This window comes from Aquarana catesbeiana, linkage group LG10, assembly GCF_042186555.1.
Source record: "Aquarana catesbeiana isolate 2022-GZ linkage group LG10, ASM4218655v1, whole genome shotgun sequence".
NCBI classification, from domain to species: domain Eukaryota; kingdom Metazoa; phylum Chordata; class Amphibia; order Anura; family Ranidae; genus Aquarana; species Aquarana catesbeiana.
The window spans coordinates 168,323,530-168,340,382 of NC_133333.1; the positions used below are offsets into that span (position 1 = coordinate 168,323,530).

Here is a 16,853-nt window from a genome sequence, read left to right on the forward strand (position 1 = left end):
GTAAAAAAAAAAAAAATAAATATTTTTTTTTAAAAAATGCCATAAATCTATCCCGTATTTTGTAGACGCTATAACTTTTGCGCAAACCAATCAATATACGCTTATTGCGATTTTTTTTTACCAAAAATATGTAGAAGAATACGTATCGGCCGAAACTGAGGAAAAAATTTGTTTTTTTTAAAAAAAATTGGGATATTTATAGCAAAAAGTAAAAAATATTGTGTTTTTTTCAAAATTGTCGCTCTTCTTTTGTTTATAGCGCAAAAAATAAAAACCGCAGAGGTGATCAAATACCACCAAAAGAAAGCTCTATTTGTGGGAAAAAAAGGACGTCAATTTTGTTTGGGTACAACGTCGCACGACCACGCAATTGTCGTTTAAAGTGCGACAGCACTGAAAACTAAAAATTGGTCTGTGAAGGAAGGGGGTGAAAATGCCCTGTATTGAACCGGTTAAACTAAAAAGGTTGTTTTACAAGGTGAGGGTTTTAATATACTTTAAAACCTGAAAGTGACTAAAACTTACCTTGCTTCCTTCCATCTGCTGATTCTAGCTTTTCACGTGGCTGACGCAAGGGGCTACGGCTACGGTAGTTGCTTTTTGATTTGTCGCCATGCTCCTCCCTGGCAGTTCTATGATGAGCTGCTGCTGTAGAATGAAGAGCCATCAGAAAAGAAGTAAATATTAGAAGCATTAAGGTACAGACAAGTAGATCAATATAATTGTTCTGTGTTTAGAAGATTCAGACTACCCAATTACAAAATTTTAACTCTACACTACAGCTTCCTACTCAGCAGTTTAAGGTGGAGATGCCCTTTAATAAATGCCAAAGACTTATAATTTTAGGCAGTTAGCTTTCTGATAACTTTAAACATAGGCAAGATTTTCAAGAAAACAGACTGTTCTGAAAGTATGGTGTTCTGACAGTTCCTGATGAAACAACTGGTCTTGTTCAGTGTATATTCAGTGACTGGATCACAGATTTTTCCTAAGGGAAAGGGATGGAATGAAAACTGCTTCAAAGTGATGGACTGGCTGCCTTATAATCTATAATAAAAAGCCCTGTGTGCTGCAGACCAGATAAATTTGTGTGTACAGTGGATTGGAAGGAATGTAAATTTGTGTCAGTTACTATAAATGTTATTTCCCAGAAAATGGTACAACTATGTATTATGTCAGCACAAATTATACAAAAGTTCATACAGGCATCTGCATCCCTGAATTTGATCCCTGCTTCCCTGGAAAACAATGAAAGAGAACCTTCAGTAAAAGCCTATAAAGCACCTGAAAACTGAAAAAAAAAAAACAAAAAAAGGAGAACCTATACTAAAACCTTATACTTGCTTTCAATAGAAAACAAAGCCAATGACTTGGCAACACTATCCCCTTCACATTCTATGAGTCTTCAACGTGCAATCACACTATGACCAACCAGGCTACCTCTTAAACCCCCCCAGGAGAATGTGTCCCAGTGATCTATAATAATTTTCAGCTGAGGGCATGAGAAGTACCCTTATAGTACATCAGAGGAAACAAGCTGGTGGAACGCTGGTCAAGAAGCCAGCAACACACCACAACTTGTGAGGGATCAATGAACAAACGGCAGCACACTCATAAGACTACCCTCATGAAAACATCCCCCCGTCTTAGTGCTGTTGTACAGGGTATTTCAGGGGATTGATATGAGCCAGATTCACGTACTTGTGCTATACATATATACAAATAAATGTATTTTTTTTTAAGAGAATCATCATAGAAGGGATAAAAGAATAATTAACTTTTAGTCTATGTAGGGGAAAGCAGAGGGATGATCCATCAATGACTTTTCATACTCAGCTGAACTACCAGTAAAGCAATGAAGGACATGCAATGTTCAAGCTTTTGGATTGCAAGTGATGCAGACCAGCACCACGATACTACTGAGATGAAGAAAAAAAAACACATCTGGAGTTTTATCTGACTTAACCATTTTATTGTGTTCAAGTCATCTACATCAGACTTTCTCAACCGGGTGCCTTGACAAAATGCCTATAAATTGCCCACAAATGTACACAAGCCAGCAGGTGAATCAGCCTACCTTTTAGTTGCACAAAGCGACAGGTTTTTATTGTGCACCATTACAACCTTCCAGCCACTGGTGGCACAACAACCAATGATGTCATCAATGTTGATAAGAAGGGCGTTGATCAGTGTTGCCAACCATCAGTATTTTTACTGGCAGCTAGTAAAAAAATGGGCACTTTTCTCCTGCCTGTAAATGCCAGTGACAGGAAAAGGTTGCCAGTAAAAAAATATGGCTGTGACGCTTGGCCTGGCCACGCCCATTTGAGTGCCTTCTACAGTGTGTTCGGACAGTGCTGGCGGGTCTTGTGGAAGCAGTGCCTGAGCATTTCGTGTGATGTCATAGTGGCAAGGGAGCCGAGCGACCGGTACCTTGTGTGAGCAAGGCAAGCTGGGAGCGGGACTGACAGTGCTCTTTAGACTGGAGTGGACTGAAGGGATCATTTGGCGTGGAGAGAGACTGTCACTGTGACTCAGGAGGGGACGTGTCATGTCGGTGAGGTGTCATCATTTGTGCTGCTGCACACTGCTGTCAGCGTCACTGTGAGAGTCAATTTCATGTGTGTGCGCCGACCATTCTAATTTCTTGTCCTCCTGAGTCCTGTCCCTGAGCTACTTACTTACTAGTAAACCTATCGTATTTACTATCGTACATAAAAAAAATATTTTTTTTGCCTTAATATGTACCATAAATCACATTGCTAATTGCATATTGTACTTGTTGGTAGCCTAAATACTAAAATGTGCACTTAAAACTGTTGCCAGTAAATTTCAATCTGGTAGCATGGCAACACTGGTGTTGATCACCTGCACAGCATCCTTGGTTGACCCTCCCCTGCCCCTCCCTGTCAACATTGGGGTCACATTAGCTGAGTGATGGAGAGAAACTGAGGAAGAGGAGAATGCTGGAATACTAGTTAGTACTCGTGTGCAAAAGTGTATTTGCCTTTGAAGAATAAATCACCTCTAATGTTGAGTGTCCTAGGTGTGTCGATGCTGCCACAACGTAAAACTATTAGAGTAGTTTTTTACATTTTAGAATGGAGTGCCTTGAGACTGTCCATAATTTTAAAGGGTGCCTTGGCTTAAAAAAAGGTTGAGAAACACTGATCTAGATAACACACTCAGGGTAAGCAAAAAGTGAAACACACACACACACACATTTTTCTCAAGAAATTAGCGGTAGGTGGAAGTGAAAATGAACATATAATTTAAACGCCAATCACTTTCAATTCTGTGTCACTGGAAACTTCAAGGAGCCTTGGAGAATGCACTCTGAATAATAATACAAGTGTAAAAATTCCACCATTATAGTTTTCTGGGCTGACTGGTCACTTGGCTCCTGGGATTTGTGAGAGCCAGGTCTATACTGTTTCTATCAGAAAAGACAGACAAGCCAGATGGCTTTTTGGACCAAGGAAGTAGCTGAATATTACCCATACCCATTTTATTAAGGTTACCAGACAGCATCATACATTTTTTTCTGCCCAAGTATGGCCATGTTGTATCTGGCAGAGGAAGGGATAAAGAGCAACTCCAGCTAAACTGCTCAATACAGCATTAAAGAGCGGTTTCATCTGCAAAAAAAGATTTGTAAAGTATTAAACATTCTCTTGTGATCTGCTCACCCCTGTTGTGCTATTTGGCTGCATAGCATAAGGAGGGTGACAACTGTTTTCAGACCCGGCAAACTATGCCACTACCCTGCCTTGTCCTGGACTACACTGGACATGAGCACAATGACATCCACAACAAGTTCTCTCCTTGTAAGCCCCTTAATTACTTTGCCATTTATCCCATAAAATTACAGAGGAGACACTACCAGTGCATGGTTGATTTAAATTTTTAGCTGATGTGCTCACCATAGACAAGTTGCTAAGCTTGACTGCAAATGATCTCACGAGGCTTGAATACACACAATGCCTTGTCAACATATTCTGATCAAATTCTAACCTGAAATGTACTCTGTGTTTTTGTTTTTTTTATTTCAAAAGTATTCAAACTCAGAAGTAATCGTTTTATGTTAGGAAAAATAAAAACTGAAATAAGCAATCTGTTCAAATATTTAATCGCCATCAATTTACAATGTTTCTCAACTTCATTACATTGTGGGAAAAAGCCAAGATAGGAGAACCCCCTGTGGGCACACATGTGCTCCTTGAGACGACTAGGTTTATTTATTTGTACTCGTTACGTGTACACTAATGTTTTTGAAAGGAAACAGAGACTGCTATTACTGAACCTTTTGCAAGCAGTACCCTGCAGGCTCAGTATAGCTTTCGTGCTCTTAATTCAGACAAGAGTGACCGCCAGGGACATTTAAACACTGGAACAATGTTTTGTAGGCTTTCCTAATGAATACGTTTTAATTACATTTACTCGCTAATGTTCTTTCGCATGTATGAACATACAGTAAGAAACACTTCCAGGCATTTATTACCTCTCACAGAGCACAGTTTCTCCTGACAAAGAGGTTGATTTACTAAAGAAGTTAAAAATCTTCACATCATAAATTGTAGTGGCGTTCATTCTGCAAACCCAATCATTTGAAGAATAAATAAATGGGACATATTAGGATAACTGAAATCAATCTACATTTTATTTATTGAGTGAAAAATCTTAACCCCCTTATCAAATCAACCCGAATGCTTTCATCTACTTTCCCTCACTAGACAGACGTAGCCATCTCTGTTCAGGCATCATACTGGGATACCATCTACTTCCCGCACTGAGATGTTGGCGCAGAGATGTGAAGTGCGTAGTTATGTTCACAAATGTCTGGCGCGGATCAGCCACTGCTACCTCTTTTTACTTGACTTGCTACAAAGTTACAATGTTGCAGTTGGACCACTGGAAGAGGAGACTGAAGAAATGTTTTCTCCTGCCTGCAGCAGACTTACATCACCCTCAGCCTAGGCAAAATCACTTGACTGGAGCTCAAGGACTGCTTTTTAATGATAAAAGGCAGAGATTTTTTTGAAAAAGTATAATCTTGCTATAATACTGTGACATGCAGACTTGTAAAAGGTTAATTTTACAATTCACCATGGGAGGCCAGAACCTTGTTAGGCAGATATTTTCTTTCTGCAAAGGCTCATGATTTTCCACAACTAAGGGTCCATTCACATCAGTGTGTTGCAGCAACACATGGTACAATGTGTGCTTTTATTGTACATTACCATAACACACAAAAATACATGAAGCACAGTGTAATTACGATGCTATACTAGCACAATAAAACTCAGTGTGGAACCCTACAAAGCAAGTGGTGTTCTGAATTAAAAACATTGCTTTGGCAGTCTATTCAAAATGGTATGGATAGGCCTAAGCTTTTTTTTTTTCTCTATTACAAAACAAAACAATTTTATATGAAAATCAAAGTTTTGAATTTTCAAAAAAAAAAAATGTATATCACAGAGAGTACAATTTCAGTCTTCAAATGTATTCAAGAGTGACTGGATCAAGGTTGTGAATACTTTGGCAAGGCTCTGCATGTTTTATTCATTTGCCTGAAGTTCTGTAAAAAGGTACAATACATTGCAGGAGCTGTTTACAGTTATAGCTGTAAAAAATAGGTTTAGAAAGCCAGAACTTACTTTGAGTGCTAAACTCTACAGTTATTCTTGAATCTGTATAGTGTACATCGTACTGCATTTTCTCAGTCTCTTGCAAGAGCCCTGGCTTCCTGCGCTGAGGAAGCGCAGATCCTTCCGGCCCTGGAAGGCATGTTGTACAGGTTGGAATAACTAAACTGGCAGATGTAAGACTAGGAAGTTACATGCTTTAAAGAATGTAGAAGAGGCGTTTACTTTACAAAAAACAAAACTGTATACAAGTCACAGAAAAAACTCTCCTTTGGGTGATGAGGAACTCCCAGGATGAGGAAGTGCCAGCATACCTGAATGGTTTTTAATGTAATCAGTAGACATTCTTTTAAGACTACAAATTGATTATTTAGATGTCTCCTTCAATTGCACCACCTAATACACTAGTTACCAAGTTAAATTCTGTAATAAGTGAGCATCAAAGCTGTACATGTCTGTGCCCAGACACAATCTATCAATTGGTGTAAGAGACACTGGCATTGTACCCCCAATCAAATTTCATTTTCCAGATGATAACTGTCGGCTGATATAGTGGGTGTAGACTTGATTTGATTTTGTCCCTATCTTCATAAACTATTATTAGAGCAATACATATTTGTTGTTAGAGCTCACAGGGAGTGGCGATAACATCCTTTCCATCACATGACACTACTTGATTATGAGAAGGAAGGAGCAGCAGGCGAGTGCAGAAGATATGAGTATAATGTAGTTGGAGCGTGGATTTATACAGTTCCAGTTACTGTACACTAAACAGGTAAGGTGACAGTGTCTTCTCTAAGTAAGCACAGGTCAAGTTTTCTACCTAGAACTTCTCAAGTATCTCTCCAAAATACACAGACAGAATGCTGCCGCAGAAGAGCTACCCTGCTCCACATATTGGAAACATTGCTTGCCATTTCAGAAACAGCCACAATAGCAGTGCTGTGAACCTATATGTTCTTCCTTCAAAGCCCTCATTTTCTTTTTTTCAAACATGTCACTGTGGGTGCATCAAAAATACACAGCAGCAAGTGAAGGAATAAGCACTCCATCCTGTCAGCCTTGTCCGGCACAGAGAGGGGTGGCCATAATCAGGGAATGCATTTAACACTGCAGGGGGGGTCTGATAAGGAATCATACAAGTGGTTCAGGAGTTCTCCATTATAAATGACACCCACTTTAAGAATTAAAAGGTATCAATTTGTGGCATCCCAAGACATTGTCAAAATATTAGACTTACCTTAAAAACCTGTTCTTGGACTTCATTAAGGGACACAAGGTCAGAAAAATTCTGAGACATATTTATATTGCTGCCTACAGGAGAATTGAACAAAAAAGTGACCGTTGGCCACTATAACCCTTCTCGCCTCCATCGTGCTTTAGTTTTGTCCAAAAGAAAATGTGATCCCAAGAGGGGTGGGACCCATGTCCCTTAATGAACTCCATAAAAGGGCATTATAAGAATATTTCTGAGACATTTGGAACATCAAAATCAGTTTCTATTAAGGGGTGGGAAACCACAAAGAACACTGCAAAAAACCCATGAAAACAGAAAAAAGTTTGCATCAGCATATGCCCAAACATCCATGCAGTAGAGCTTAGAAAATGTGAAAACTGTGGATGGTTTTATCCAAGAATGCAAGGCTGTTTTCAGTGCAAGGAAGAGTTGCCCACAGGCTTGGAGGATTCTGGAGTCCAAAGATTGTAAGGGAACAGTTTCTGGACCTGGAGGACTGAAAGAAACAAAAGTAGTTCTATTAAGCATCAAGGCCAGACGCTTTACTGACCTAAGGCTTAGCTTTCATTTGTTGAGACGAAAGAGTGCTCTGTCCCCCTGTAAGAACCTTGCTAAAAGTTGTCCAGGGAGGCACCAAAAATGTTTAAGCCAAAGGATCGTCTGCAGGTATACAGATAGGACAACCATTCTAGAGATCAGATGTATGATGTCCGCAAGCTCATTAACACCATATTGCGGGGCAACAGGCATAAGTTACACTTGTTGTAGAGTAGAGGGATCAGTAAGGAGTTATCTGGGATCTCTAGCCATGTCCTTGCACAATACATCCAGGGTCTAGCAGATGGACATGAAAGCAATGACAGGTTACGTGACTGGGCCCGCAAGGGAGAAAAAGCCATAGTCCCTTATCCACATGGTCCTTAACCACTTGCCGACCATGCTATAGCCGAATGATGGCTGCGCTGTCGGCCAGTTCTGGGAGGGTGTCGTATGACGTCCTCCCATGATCGAGCCCGCCGTGGCATGCTCTGTGATCCGAGCTGATCACAGATCGGGGTAAACAGCCAATCAGTGACTGTTTACCACGTGATCAGTGGTGTCCAATCACAGTTGATCACGATGTATAAATAAGGATTGAGAAACTCAAAAAATAAGTAGACTTTGTGGGCACATAATGAGAAGAGAAAGCATAAAAAATTATAAAGTTTATTGTAACATGATTAAAAAACATATAGAAAACATACAAACACCACCCTATAAAGACACAGTTACCAGTTACCCAATATTGCAGTTACAGAAGGCTGGATGAAAAGTGTAAAGATTGATTTAATATGTCTAATAAAGAAAATTGATCCAAAGTCGCCTCCAAAACTTGCTTGTCTACGCGTTTCACTAAAGATTAGCTTCCTCAGGACAAATACTGGGTAGGTGCTTGTAAATCTGTAACTGAGAGTATAGGGACACCTCACAAAATTAGACAGATATCCATAATGACGTAGTTTCAGGTCTAATGTGTATGTGTGCAAAAAGATGCGTATACATAACAAGTTGTCTGTAATAGACGCAGCTGATGTATAGCATGTGTATAAATCAGAATGTAGCAAAATCAAAGTTCAGGCCACCACACAAAGATAGATTATCATAGACTATGGATACGAACGTTTTGGGGCAAAGTAAAAAATTTTGTGGCTTTAATGTGCTACATCGATATATTGGATAAATACAAGGAATTCTCAGATTTATAATGGATGAGACAGCATCTGAGCATATAGATATAGCAGATAGCCCAAATAGGGGGGCCTATTGTTGAGGCCCTAGTAAATAATGCTGCAAAGGTGGTAGAAGGTCTACAGCACCTTAAACGCAGCTCAGATGTGTACACCTGTCCTCGCAATGTTATTTATTAGACATATTATTAAGTCAATCTTTACACTTTTGATCAAGCCTTCTGTAACTACATTATTGGGTAACTGGTAACTGTGTCTTTATAGGGTGTTGTTTGTATGTTTTTTAATCATGTTGCAATAAAATTTATAATTTGATGATTTCTCCTCTCATTATGTGCCCACAAAGCCCACTTATTTTTTGAGTTTCTCAATCCTTATTTATATATTTTGGATGTTGGCATGGTGAGGGTCCTCCCTTCCCTGATCACGATGTAAACACAAGCCGGTTATCGGCATTCATTTCCTCATGCTGACAGCATGATGAGACCGATAACTGGCTTGTGAGAAAGGGACATCTACACTGATAATCAGGGCACTGATTATTGTTCCTAAACTGAAAATTGACTGACTGCTCAATTGCATATTTGGTAAATCTGCGTTTATACTTCCATCTGCCTTAACTGAACATTGACTGCTCAAATGCATATATTTGGTAAATCTGTTTGTGACCGCTGTTTCAACTACATCTGTAGCCATGCTAACATTATTTTAATGTTTATTTAGCTATTAAGTCTTACCTAAATTATGGGTTCCCTTATCTTTACAATTTTGGCCTTTTGGTCCTCTTGCAGTTTGAGTGTGGTGTGAAAAGTTTTGCTCTGCTAGCTGTGTGCCTAATATTACCTCCTGATTGATTCATTGCCAGATTCAATCCACACCCAACACAGTATAAAAACAAGGCCTTCTTTACTGGGGAACACAGGCAGGGGGCTCCACATGCAGGGGGTTCTTTCAATAAGTGGCACTTCCGCTCTTGCACTTCAGCGATTTGCACAAAGCAAACCATAGCAGCATAGCAGACTGCAGGTGACCTAATTTCCACATTATCTCACCTTCCTCTCTGAAACATGCACTCTTTACCTCTCCTTTTCACAATTGCAGCCTCTCTACTCAAAGTCACTTTTCTTCACCCCTCTGCTCCACCCTACAATCTGTACATCACCCTCACTTCTCCCCTCCCCCTATTACTGCACTCATCACCTCTTTCTAACTCTAAGCCCACTTGCTAACAACCCCAGGATACTAAAGCATGTCCCCTCATACAAATCGTATTCTCATATTACCTCCCTCACTCACTCTTCTTCTTCTCCTAACCGCTGGAGATATTTCCCCAAACCCTGGGCCTCCCTTATTTAACTGTACCCAAAACACCCATCACCATCATCCTACAACCTCTGGCAGTAGTCTCAATCTACGCAATTTAGTCTCCAATCCTCTTCTTCCCAACGCCAGCCTTTCTCCTCTCCTGCGCCCTGTGGAATGCCTGCTCGGTCTGCAACAAACTCACTGCTGTACAAGACCTCTTTGTCACTAATTCCTTTAATCTACTTGCTGTCACTGAAACCTGGTTCCACAAATCTGACACCCTTTCTCCTGCTTCCCTCTCCCAGGGTGGCCTTCACTGGACTCACTCCCTTAGGCCTAATGGACGCAAGGGAGGTAGATTCCTCCAATCCCCCCAGAGCACCTTCCAGGTTATATACTCTCCTCCCTCTCTTTCCCTCTCATTTGAAGCTCACTGTATAGGTCTATTCTCTCCAACTTCCCTAAGAATTGCTGTGATCTACCGCCCCCCTGGACCATTATCGACTTTCCTTGATGAGTTTTCTGCCTGGCTACCCTACTTTCTCTCTTCTGAAATTCCCACAATCTTTCTCAGTGATTTCAGCATCCATGCTAATACAAACACTCCTGCTACTTCTAAACTTCTTAGTCTAACCTCTTCATTTGACCTGAAGCAATGGGTACAGGCTTCTACTCACTCTGATGGCAACACCCTTGACCTTGTATTCCCCCAACTATGCACTCCATGCAACTTCTCAAACAATCCTTTTCCTCTCTCCGACCATCACCTTATTAGTTTCTCTCTCCCTTTGTCTTCCACCACGTTTCCCTCCAATCGCCTAACCATCACCCGCAGAAACATTCGCAACTTCAACTCTTCTCTCCTCTATTCTGCTACTGACCACCTCTATGACAAAATCTCTCCCCTGTCCTGCCCCAACCAAGCCACTTACATCTACAATAAATCCCTGTCCTCCACCCTGGACAAGCTCGCTCCCCTCACTGCACGCAGAATCAGGCCTCGACCCTCACAACCCTGGCAAACAGATGACACTAAAATTCTCAAAAAACGTAGTCGCGCTCTTGAGCGTCTGTGGCTCAAGACTAAGTCTTTCATAGACTTCAACCAATACAAATCTGCCCTCCAAAAATACTATTCTTTCCTCCACACTGCCAAGCAGACCTATTTTACAACTCTTATTAACACCTTCTCATCCAGTCCCCGTCAACTCTTCTCTACCTTCAACTCTCTACTTCGTCCTCCACTGCCTCACTCACTGCCCAGGAGATCGCTAATCACTTCAAAAACAAGATTGATACAATCCGTAATGAAATCTCCACTCTACAGGTAACACCCCGAGTTAAGACCCCATGCCAACAGGAACAACTGACACTCCCCTTATTCAAATCTGCTACTACAGACGAAGTTGCTAAACTCCTAACGCCCACCTAACCACCTGTTCCCTGGACCCTATTGCCTCTCAAACACTACGGTCGCCCTCTGACTCTATCCTACACTCTCTAACCCACATCTTCAATCTCTCCCTCACCTCTGGCATTTTCCTCATTGCTCTAAAACATGCACTGGTCACCCCTATGCTTAAAAAGCCATTCTTGGACCCTACCAATCTTAACAACCTACGCCCTCTCATTGCTCCCCTTTTCCTCTAAACTCTTTGAACGCCTGGTTTACAACCAACTGTGTGACCACCTCATTAAGAATAACTTTCTTGATCCCCTTCAATCTGGATTTCGCCCTCAACACTCCACAGAAACTGCTCTTTTAAAACTCACAAATGACCTACTAACTGCAAAAACTAACGGACACTATTCTGCACTCCTACTTCTGGACCTTTCAGCTGCCTTTGACACGGTTGACCACCCCCTCCCCCTCAAAAAACTTTACTCCCTCGGTGACTGTGCTCTTTAGTGGCTCTCATCCTACCTATCCCAATGAACCTTCAGCATCACTTACAATTCTACTTCCTCCACTCCTCTTCCCTTCTCCGTCGGGTCCCCCAAGGTTCTGTTCTTGGACCTCTTTTATTTTCAATCTACACCTCTTCCCTGGGTCAGCTTCTCATGGCTTTCAATATCATTTCTATGCTGACGACACACAAATCTATCTCTCCACCCCTCAACTCACTCCATCAGTCTCCTCACGCATCACTAACTTACTAACAGACATCTCAGTATGGATGTCACACCACTTCCTCAAACTTAACTTGTCCAAAACCGAGCTTATATTTCCTCCCCCACGTGCCTCTTCCCCTGACCCCTCTGTCAAGAGCAATGGCACAAGTATCCACCCATCCCCACATGTCAGCGTGTTAGGTGTTATCCTGGACTCTGAACTCTCCTTTCAGACCCACATCCAATCACTTTCCAAAGCTTGCCGCCTCAACCTCCGCAACATCTCTAAACTATGTCCCTTTCTGACCAATGAAACCACAAAGCTCCTGATTTACTCCCTGGTTATCTCTCGCCTTGACTACTGCAACTCCCTCCACATTGGCTTACCTTTAAATAGACTATCCCCCCTTCAGTCCATCATGAATGCAGGTGCCAGACTCATCCACCTTACAAACTCCTCAGTGTCTGCTACCCCTCTCTGCCAATTCATCCATTGGCTGCCACTCGCCCAATTCAATTCAAAATACTAACAATAAGTTACAAAGCCATCCACAACTCTGCCCCCAGCTACATCACTAGCCTAGTCTCAAAATACCAACCTAATCGCCCTCTTCATTCCTCCCAAGACCTCCTGCTCTCTAGCTCCCTCATTACCTCCTCCCATATCCGCCTCCAGGACTTCTCAGAGCCTCGCCCATCCTCTGGAATTCGCTACCCCAATCTGTCAGAAAGTCTCCAAATTTATCCACTTTTAGGCGATCCCTGAAAACCTTCCTCTTCAGAGAAGCCTATCCTGCCTCCATCTAACAACTGCACTATTTTCTCCATTAGCACATCCCCCACAGCTATTACCCTTTTGTATAACTTGACCCTCCCTCCTAGATTGTAAGCTCTAACGAGCAGGGCTCTGAGTCCTCCCTGTATTGAATTGTATTGTAATTGTACTGTCTGTCCTAATGTTGTAAAGCGCTGCGTAAACTGTCGGCGCTATATAAATCCTATATAATAATAATAATATTTTGCCTGAAAAAAGTTACCAATTCCATATCCTGCCAGCCCCTCTGCAACAAGATGTACTACACAGTGTGTGTGTTTTTTAATTCTGCAGCTAGATGTCTCTGTTTACATAGACGATGTGCAGTCATGTGACCACCCAAGCGAACGTCAGAGGGGAAACTCAGCCCCACTTACTGTAGTCCGTAGATCGGAGGAGGAGATCGGTGGGCGTTTATGTGACTGCACACCGGCAAAATTAAAAAGGGTATTAAGTAGCGGAATTAAAAAAAAATAAATAAAAAACACACACACTGTGTAGAACCTCTTGCTATTGCAGAGGGCCTGGCAGGAATTGGAATATCCGACTTAACCACTTTTAATACCAGATGGGTGTATCACAGCCCTCATTTGGCACACGCAATGACTGCAGAGTGCCAATTGCAGAACCCAGTGCCCACAAGTCACATCACAGGCCGGCCCTGCGCCTTTCTCACAGTGGGGTCCGAGGTAGGGCCTCCATGGCTATTCTAAGGATCAGCGGATCTTGAAAGCTGCAAAGTAAGCTCTTCTAGCTCTGCAGAATCTGGAGAATCTTGATAGAAGAAAAAAATCATTTTGATAAAAATCAAAGAAATGTGTTTGCTTCTCTTTTGAGGAAAGAACATATTCGTTCTCCTAGGGCAATAGTAAGAAACTAAACCATGATGGATGTGAGCAAAGTTATACAGGATGGCTGACACTATTTTTGCCATTGTCCAATACTCTTGTAGGCAATAGTATAAACGCTACATCTCAGGAGTTTTCTGACCCTGTGTCCCCCAATGAATGATTAGGCAACTATAATCTGTTTTAAGGGGAGATTGATGATATGATATTTACTACTGGATGCAGAAAGCTAGAGTAAATGTGTGAGATTATGAAAATGTTAAAAATCTGCATAAACAAGTATGAAACCCACATACAAAAGAGCAGAGACTTGGGAACAGAAGCATATCTATATGAACTATGCTCTTACTCACATCAGTTTGACATTGATCCCCAACAGCCTGCATTATGAAAATGTCTACAAAAACATTTCTTAGTACCTTTCAATATGGGAATAACAGTCTGAATTAGACTAGACAATTTGAGAAGATATGCCTCTGGAACAATAGTGAATAATGTAGAAAACTCAGTTTTTCCCAATATACGAACATAGCAGATGGAAATACCTTCTCTCCTTGCCTCTCGCTCTTTCCGTCTCTCCTCTGCTCTTCTCTCTCTCTCTTTTGCCTCTCTCTGTTCTTTCTGCTGTTCTCTTATTTTCCTCTCACGCTCTCTATTTCGTTCCAATTGTTCCAATCGATCCCTTAAAAAAAAAAAAAAAAAAAAAGTGATAAAGAGGTAACATTACACTGCACGGAGCAGTACCAGAAAACACTATACAGGGAAAATACAAACCATATGTAGATCACACAGTGACACTCTGAAAAGAAGTTGAAATTGGATACTTTTACAGGTAAATGTTTTACAGTAACTGAAATCATTAAGGCCTCTTTCACACGGATGATCCGTATGTCCGTTTTTCATCCATCCGTTTTCGGATGAAAAACGGACATACAGTCATCCCTATGGAGCGTCGGATGTCAGCGGTGACATGTCCGCTGACATCCGACCCCGCTCCGATCCGAAAAGTGTAACGGAGGAAAAACCTACTTTTCCCTCCGTTTTCGGATCGGATCGGATGACGACGGACACTACGGACCGTCATCATCCGATCCCCCCATAGGGGAGAGCGGCGCTCTGACAGGTCCGTCGCTGCACAGCGTGCAGCGATGCACCTGTCATCTTCCTGCTCAGCGGGGATCGGCGGAGCGATCCCCGCTGAGCCAGCGTGTGTTCACGGGGCGGATCATGACTGATCTGCCCCGTGTGAAAGAGGCCTAAGTCAAATCATCTTTCAGTTAATACCTTATCTGGGGGTTCTTTAATAAAGTAGTCCCCAGGTGAAAGATAAGTTCTTAAGTTATTGCTTGCAGAAAACCGTAAAGGAAGACCTCCAACCAGCGATTCTTGGTTATGAGATTAAATGGAAAGTTGTACTGAGGAACTTATGTAGATGTCGTTGCAGATTTCTCTTTTTTGGCAAATGCTATGGAAAAGCTGTAATCCTGATTGAATATCCTCAGTTCTACAAGTAACTACCTCAACATTAGTATGTAGATCAGGAGTATCAACTAAAATGCAGCTTGTTTCTTCTGGGTGCGACTCAAAATACTGAAGCCAAAGACAGCCAGGTAACTAATATTTTCAGAAGGAGATCAAGAATTGCTGTGCAGATTTCCCCCAGTAAAGATGTTCTTTAAGAAAGATAAACATGTTCACTAACCTGTGTCTTTCTGTAGCATAATGTACAATGTTCTGTTTATCCCTTATGTTGAATCTGTTTTATTAAAGCAGAACCTTGGGGAAAAGCTTTTTTGCACGTCCTTGCTGCTGATCTCCTAACTTCACTGAATATGCCATCTATCTTCTTCTGAGCTCTATAGTTCCTCTGTAATAGACTGGTAACTTTCAAATAAAACTGTTTCTTGCCAGTGATTTCCTGTTTGTAAGACAGCTGGCTGCTATGCCTCCTGTACCCTTGGCCAGCGGTCTTGTCACTGCCCACGTGTAGTTCTCTCCCAGCAAGCAGGAACTTCCACTTCCATCCACACTTACTGTAGTGGAAGGACAGGACTTGTAGACCCCGATCTGTACTGCCCATTGGAGGTGGTGTCTGCCTCCACCTCCTCTCCTCACTGCCTCCACAAATTCCCCACCTAAAGTTGTTCATCCCTCCCCCCTCTCTCATCCTGCATGTATCTGCGGCTCGACTCCTGTCATCCACCTCTGCTATACATAGTATAGTAGAGAAAACTGGGCAGCCTGTCATCCGTTCGTGCTTTCTCCTGTCACTGCTGCCCCTTTTCTCCCTACATCCTCCCCCACATGCTTCTCCAGCCTTTATCAATAATTGCACTCCTCAACTAATCTCCTTTGCCTTGCTCCTTTTACAGCCTAGGCCCATCAGATCACACCAGTAAAGAATGCAGAGAGCCAAAAGTTCCCTGAGCATTTAACTCCAACATCAGAGGCAGGGAGTAGAGGATTCCATGGGAGGCATTGAGAAGCTGTAACAGCTGAGCAGGAACACAGACATCATCATCATTATTAGTGATGAAAATATGGCACAACAGTGACATTACCAAGAACTGGACATCTCTCCAAAATTGATGAAAAGACAAAAAGAAAATCGGTCAGGGAGGCTGCCAAGAGCAATGCAGCAACATTAAAGGAGCTGCAGGAATATCTGGCAAGTACTGGCTGCGTGGTACATATGACAACAATCTCCCGTATTGTTCATATGTCTGGGCTATGGGGTAGAGTGGCAAGTCGGAAGCCTTTTCTTACGAAGAAAAACATTCAAGCCCGGCTAAAATTTGCAAAAACACATCTGAAGTCTCCCAAAAGCATGTGAGAAAATGTGTTATGGTCGCATGAAACCAAAGGTTGAACTTTTTGGCCATAATTTCAAAAGATATGTTTGGCGCAAAAAACACTGCACATCACCAAAAGAATACCGTACCCACAGTGAAGCATGGTGGTGGCAGCATCATGCTTTGGGGCTGTATTTTCTTGAGCTGGAAGAGGGGCCTTATTAAAAGGTAGAGGGAATTATGAACAGTTCAAAATACCAGTCAACATTGGCACAAAACCTCCAGGCTTCTGCTAGAAAGCTGAACATGAAGAGGAACTTCATCTTTCAGCATGACAACGACCCAAAGCATCCATCCAAATCAACAAAGGAAT

General features: G+C 41.9%; 1 protein-coding gene across 9 annotated transcripts in view; it reads right to left on the minus strand.

Moving 5' to 3' along the window:
* Window positions 1-16,853, minus strand: part of LOC141111015 (cyclin-dependent kinase 11B-like) — a 100,293-nt gene that overhangs the window by 55,558 nt on the left and 27,882 nt on the right. For 5 of the 9 annotated variants that reach the window (XM_073602922.1, XM_073602927.1, XM_073602920.1 and 2 more), the window contains 3 exons: window positions 14,234-14,370; window positions 5,658-5,777; window positions 526-648 (listed from right to left, as the gene is read on the minus strand). In XM_073602922.1, the coding sequence (XP_073459023.1) occupies window positions 526-648; window positions 5,658-5,777; window positions 14,234-14,370 (380 nt within the window). The remainder of the gene's footprint in view (window positions 1-525; window positions 649-5,657; window positions 5,778-14,233; window positions 14,371-16,853) is intronic. The other 4 variants (XM_073602924.1, XM_073602928.1, XM_073602921.1 and 1 more) reach the window with 3 other exon arrangements.